General features: G+C 54.9%; 1 protein-coding gene across 1 annotated transcript; it reads left to right on the forward strand.

Moving 5' to 3' along the window:
- Window positions 1–2,916: 2,916 nt before the first annotated feature.
- On the forward strand, window positions 2,917–5,402 carry LOC138563354 (retinitis pigmentosa 1-like 1 protein). The gene is made up of 5 exons (XM_069642837.1): window positions 2,917–3,189; window positions 3,385–3,756; window positions 3,865–4,086; window positions 4,185–4,379; window positions 5,070–5,402. The coding sequence occupies exons 1-5, from the start codon at window positions 2,917–2,919 to the stop codon at window positions 5,400–5,402; spliced, it is 1,395 nt and encodes a 464-aa protein (XP_069498938.1).
- The last annotated feature ends 598 nt before the right edge of the window (window positions 5,403–6,000 follow it).

Raw genomic sequence — 6,000 nt, forward strand, 5'->3', positions numbered from 1 at the left:
GCACGCTGAGGTGTCTGCTGATGAGGAAGAGCATGAGGTGGAGTACGCTGCTCAGGAAGAGCAAGCAGTGGTGTCTGCTAATGAGGAAGCGCATGAGGTGGAGTATGCTGCTCGGGAAGAGCACGCTGATGAAGAGCATGAGGTGGGGTACGCTGCTTGGGAAGAGCACGCTGAGATGTCTGCTGATGAGGAAGAGCATGAGGTGGAGTACGCTGCTCCGGAAGAGCATGCTGAATTGTCAGATGATGAGGAAGAGCATGAGGTGGAGTACGCTGCTCGGGAAGAGCACGCTGATGAAGACCATGAGGTGGAGTACGCTGCTCGGGAAGAGCATGCAGTGGTTTCTGTTGTTCATGAAGAGCACACTGTGGGGTTTGCTGCTCTGGAAGGGAAAGCAGTGGTGTCTGTTGCTCAGGAAGATCGTGCTGTGGTGTTCACTGCTCAGGCAGAGCATGTAATGGTGTCTGCTGGTCAGGAAGTGCATGAGGTGGTGTACGCTGCTCGGGAAGAGCATGCTGAGGTGTCAGCTGATGAGGAAGAGCATGCGGTGGAGTACGCTGCTCGGGAAGAGCACGCTGAGGTGTCTGCTGATGAGGAAGAGCATGAGGTGGAGTACGCTGCTCGGGAAGAGCACACTGAGGTGTCTGCTGATGAGGAAGGGCAAGCAGTGGTGTCTGCTGCTCAAGAAGGTCATTCTGTGGTGTTCACTGCTCAGGAAGAGCATGCAGTGGTGTCTGCTGATGAGGAAGAGCATGAGGTGGAGTACGCTGCTCGGGAAGAGCACGCTGAGGTGTCTTCTGATGAGGAAGAGCATGAGCTGGTGTTCGCTGCTCAGGAAGAGCATGCAGTGGTTTCTATTGTTCATGAAGAGCACACTGTGGTGTTTGCTGCTCTGGAAGGGCAAGCAGTGGTGTCTGCTGCTCATGAAGATCATTCTGTGGTGTTCACTGCTCAGGAAGAGCATGCAGTAGTGTCTGCTGGTCAGGAAGTGCATGAGGTGGTGTACGCTGCTCGGGAAGTGCATGCTGAGGTTTTTGCTGCTCAAGAAGAGCATGCAGTTGTGTCTGCTGGTCAGGAAGTGCATGAGGTGGTGTTCGCTGCTCAGGAAGCGCATGCAGTGGTGTGTGATGTTGAGGACGAGCAGGAGGTGGAGTACGCTGCTTGGGAAGAGCAAGCAGTGGTGTCTGCTGATGAGGAAGAGCATGAGGTGGAGTACGCTGCTTGGGAAGAGCACACTGAGGTGTCTGCTGATGAGGAAGAGCATGAGGTTGAGTACGCTGCTCGGGAAGAGCAAGCAGTGGTGTCTGCTGATGAGGAAGAGCATGAGGTGGAGTACGCTGCTCGGGAAGAGCACACTGAGGTGTCTGCTGATGAGGAAGAGCATGAGGTGGGGTACGCTGCTCGGGAAGAGCACGCTGAGGTGTCTGCTGATGAGGAAGAGCATGAGGTGGAGTACGCTGCTCGGGAAGAGCACGCTGAGATGTCTGCTGATGAGAAAGAGCATGAGGTGGAGATCGCTGCTCGGGACGAGCACGCTGAGGTGTCAGCTGATGAGGAAGAGCATGAGGTGTAGTACGCTGCTCAGGAAGAGCACGCTGATGAAGAGCATGAGGGGGAGTGCGCTGCTCGGGAAGAGCACGCTGAGGTGTCTCTTGATGAGGAAGAGCATGAGGTGGAGTACGCTGCTCGGGAAGAGCACGCTGAGATGTCTGCTGATGAGAAAGAGCATGAGGTGGAGATCGCTGCTCGGGACGAGCACGCTGAGGTGTCAGCTGATGAGGAAGAGCATGAGGTGGAGTACGCTTTCGGGAAGAGCACGCTGATGAAGAGCATGAGGGTGAGTGCGCTGCTCGGGAAGAGCACGCTGAGGTGTCTGCTGATGAGGAAGAGCATGAGGTGGTGTTCGCTGCTCAGTAAGAGCATGCAGTGGTTTCTGTTGTTCATGAAGAGCACACTGTGGTGTTTGCTGCTCTGGAAGGGCAAGCAGTGGTGTCTGTTGCTCAGGAAGATCATGCTGTGGTGTTCACTGCTCAGGAAGAGCATGTAATGGTGTCTGCTGGTCAGGAAGTGCATGAGGTGGTGTACGCTGCTCAGGAAGCGCATGCAGTAGTGTGTGATGATGAGGACGAGCATGAGGTGGAGTGTGCTGCTCGGGAAGAGCAAGCAGTGGGGTCTGCTGATGAGGAAGAGCATGAGGTGGAGTACGCTGCTCAGGAAGAGCACGCTGAGATGTCTGCTGATGAGGAAGAGCATGAGGTGGAGTACGCTGCTCGGGAAGAGCATGCTGAGGTGTCAGCTGATGAGGAAGAGCATGAGGTGGTGTTCGCTGCTCAGTAAGAGCATGCAGTGGTTTCTGTTGTTCATGAAGAGCACACTGTGGTGTTTGCTGCTCTGGAAGGGCAAGCAGTGGTGTCTGTTGCTCAGGAAGATCATGCTGTGGTGTTCACTGCTCAGGAAGAGCATGCAATGGTGTCTGCTTTTCAGGAAGAGCATGAGGTGGAGTACGCTGCTCGGGAAGAGCCCACTGAGGTTTTTGCTGCTCAAGAAGAGCATGCAGTGGTGTCTGTTGCTCAGGAAGATCGTGCTGTGGTGTTCACTGCTCAGGAAGAGCATGCAATGGTGTCTGCTGGTCAGGAAGTGCATGAGGTGGTGTACGCTGCTCAGGAAGCGCATGCAGAAGTGTGTGATGAAGAGGAAGAGCATGAGGTGGAGTACGCTGCTCGGGAAGAGCACGCTGAGGTGTCTGCTGATGAGGAAGAGCATGAGGTGGTGTTCGCTGCTCAGTAAGAGCATGCAGTGGTTTCTGTTGTTCATGAAGAGCACACTGTGGTGTTTGCTGCTCTGGAAGGGCAAGCAGTGGTGTCTGTTGCTCAGGAAGATCATGCTGTGGTGTTCACTGCTCAGGAAGAGCATGCAATGGTGTCTGCTGTTCAGGAAGAGCATGAGGTGGAGTACGCTGCTCGGGAAGAGCACACTGAGGTTTGTGCTGCTCAAGAAGAGCATGCAGTGGTGTCTGTTGCTCAGGAAGATCGTGTTGTGGTGTTCACTGCTCAGGAAGAGCATGCAATGGTGTCTGCTGGTCAGGAAGTGCATGAGGTGGTGTACGCTGCTCAGGAAGCGCATGCAGAAGTGTGTGATGAAGAGGAAGAGCATGAGGTGGAGTACGCTGCTCGGGAAGAGCACGCTGAGGTGTCTGCTGATGAGGAAGAGCATGAGGTGGAGTACGCTGCTCGGGAAGAGCAAGCAGTGGTGTCTGATGATGAGGAAGAGCATGAGGTGGAGTACGCTGCTCGGGAAGAGCACACTGTGGTGTTTGGTGCTCTGGAAGGGCAAGCAGTGGTGTCTGTTGCTCAAGAAGATCATGCTGTGGTGTTCACTGCTCAGGAGGAGCATGCAATGGTGTCTGCTGTTCAGGAAGAGCATGAGGTGGAGTACGCTGCTCGGGAAGAGCACACTGAGGTTTTTGCTGCTCAAGAAGAGCATGCAGTGGTTTCTGTTGTTCATGAAGAGCACACTGTGGTGTTTGCTGCTCTGGAAGGGCAAGCAGTGGTGTCTGTTGCTCAGGAAGATCATGCTGTGGTGTTCACTGCTCAGGAAGAGCATGCAATGGTGTCTGCTGGTCAGGAAGTGCATGAGGTGGTGTACGCTGCTCAGGAAGCACATGCAGAAGTGTGTGATGAAGAGGACGAGCATGAGGTGGAGTATGCTGCTCGGGAAGAGCAAGCAGTGGTGTCTGCTGATGAGGAAGAGCATGAGGTGCAGTAGGCTGCTCGGGAAGAGCAAGCAGTGGTGTCTGCTGATGAGGAAGAGCATGAGGTGGAGTACGCTGCTCGGGAAGAGCACGCTGAGGTGTCTGCTAATGAGGAAGAGCATGAGGTGGAGTACGCTGCCCGGCAAGGACAAGCAGTGGTGTCTGATGATGAGGAAGAGCATGAGGTGGAGTACGCTGCTCGGGAAGAGCACGCTGAGGTGTCTGCTGATGAGGAAGGGCAAGCAGTGGTGTCTGCTGCTCAAGAAGATCATTTTGTGGTGTTCACTGCTCAGGAAGAGCATGCAGTGGTGTCTGCTGGTCAGGAAGTGCATGAGGTGGTCGGGAAGAGCATTCTGAGGTTTTTGCTGCTCAAGAAGAGCATGCAGTGGTGTCTGCTGGTCATGAAGTGCATGAGGTGGTGTTCGCTGCTCAGGAAGCGCATGCAGTGGTGTGTGATGATGAGGACGAGCATGAGGTGGAGTACGCTGCTCGGGAAGAGGAATCAGTGGTGTCTGCTGATGAGGAAGAGCATGAGGTGGAGTACGCTGCTCGGGAAGAGCAATCTGAGGTGTCTGCTGATGAGGAAGAGCATGAGGTGGGGTACACTACTCGCGAAGAGCACGCTGAGGTATCTGCTGATGAGGAAGAGCATGAGGTGGAGTACGCTGCTCGGGAAGAGCACGCTGGGATGTCTGCTGATGAGGAAGAGCATGAGGTGGAGTACGCTGCTCAGGAAGAGCACGCTGAGGTGTCAGCTGATGAGGAAGAGCATGAGGTGGAGTACGCTGCTCGGGAAGAGCACGCTGATGAAGAGCATGAGGTGGAGTACGCTGCTCGGGAAGAGCAAGCAGTGGTGTCTGCTGTTGAGGAAGAGCATGAGGTGGAGTACGCTGCTTGGGAAGAGCAAGCAGTGGTGTCTGCTGATGAGGAAGAGCATGAGGTGGAGTACGCTGCTTGGGAAGAGCACACTGAGGTGTCTGCTGATGAGGAAGAGCATGAGGTTGAGTACGCTGCTCGGGAAGAGCAAGCAGTGGTGTCTGCTGATGAGGAAGAGCATGAGGTGGAGTACGCTGCTCGGGAAGAGCACACTGAGGTGTCTGCTGATGAGGAAGAGCATGAGGTGGGGTACGCTGCTCGGGAAGAGCACGCTGAGGTGTCTGCTGATGAGGAAGAGCATGAGGTGGAGTACGCTGCTCGGGAAGAGCATGCTGAGATGTCTGCTGATGAGAAAGAGCATGAGGTGGAGATCGCTGCTCGGGACGAGCACGCTGAGGTGTCAGCTGATGAGGAAGAGCATGAGGTGTAGTACGCTGCTCAGGAAGAGCACGCTGATGAAGAGCATGAGGGGGAGTGCGCTGCTCGGGAAGAGCACGCTGAGGTGTCTCTTGATGAGGAAGAGCATGAGGTGGAGTACGCTGCTCGGGAAGAGCACGCTGAGATGTCTGCTGATGAGAAAGAGCATGAGGTGGAGATCGCTGCTCGGGACGAGCACGCTGAGGTGTCAGCTGATGAGGAAGAGCATGAGGTGGAGTACGCTGCTCGGGAAGAGCACGCTGATGAAGAGCATGAGGGGGAGTGCGCTGCTCGGGAAGAGCACGCTGAGGTGTCTGCTGATGAGGAAGAGCATGAGGTGGTGTTCGCTGCTCAGTAAGAGCATGCAGTGGTTTCTGTTGTTCATGAAGAGCACACTGTGGTGTTTGCTGCTCTGGAAGGGCAAGCAGTGGTGTCTGTTGCTCAGGAAGATCATGCTGTGGTGTTCACTGCTCAGGAAGAGCATGTAATGGTGTCTGCTGGTCAGGAAGTGCATGAGGTGGTGTACGCTGCTCAGGAAGCGCATGCAGTAGTGTGTGATGATGAGGACGAGCATGAGGTGGAGTGTGCTGCTCGGGAAGAGCAAGCAGTGGGGTCTGCTGATGAGGAAGAGCATGAGGTGGAGTACGCTGCTCAGGAAGAGCACGCTGAGATGTATGCTGATGAGGAAGAGCATGAGGTGGAGTACGCTGCTCGGGAAGAGCATGCTGAGGTGTCAGCTGATGAGGAAGAGCATGAGGTGGTGTTCGCTGCTCAGTAAGAGCATGCAGTGGTTTCTGTTGTTCATGAAGAGCACACTGTGGTGTTTGCTGCTCTGGAAGGGCAAGCAGTGGTGTCTGTTGCTCAGGAAGATCATGCTGTGGTGTTCACTGCTCAGGAAGAGCATGCAATGGTGTCTGCTTTTCAGGAAGAGCATGAGGTGGAGTACGCTGCTCGGG

This window comes from Ambystoma mexicanum, chromosome 1q (assembly GCF_040938575.1).
Source record: "Ambystoma mexicanum isolate Mex_15411 chromosome 1q, UKY_AmexF1_1, whole genome shotgun sequence".
NCBI classification, from domain to species: domain Eukaryota; kingdom Metazoa; phylum Chordata; class Amphibia; order Caudata; family Ambystomatidae; genus Ambystoma; species Ambystoma mexicanum.

Excerpts from the sequence above, each read along its gene's own strand:
- LOC138563354 (XM_069642837.1), top strand. The coding sequence starts at position 2,917 with ATGGTGTCTGCTGTTCAGGAAGAGCATGAGGTGGAGTACGCTGCTCGG. Across the intron at positions 3,190-3,384 it reads CTCGGGAAGAGCACGCTGAG|GAGGAGCATGCAATGGTGTC; the intron begins GTGTCTGCTGAT and ends TTCACTGCTCAG. Across the intron at positions 4,380-5,069 it reads CTCGCGAAGAGCACGCTGAG|GAAGAGCACGCTGATGAAGA; the intron begins GTATCTGCTGAT and ends TACGCTGCTCAG.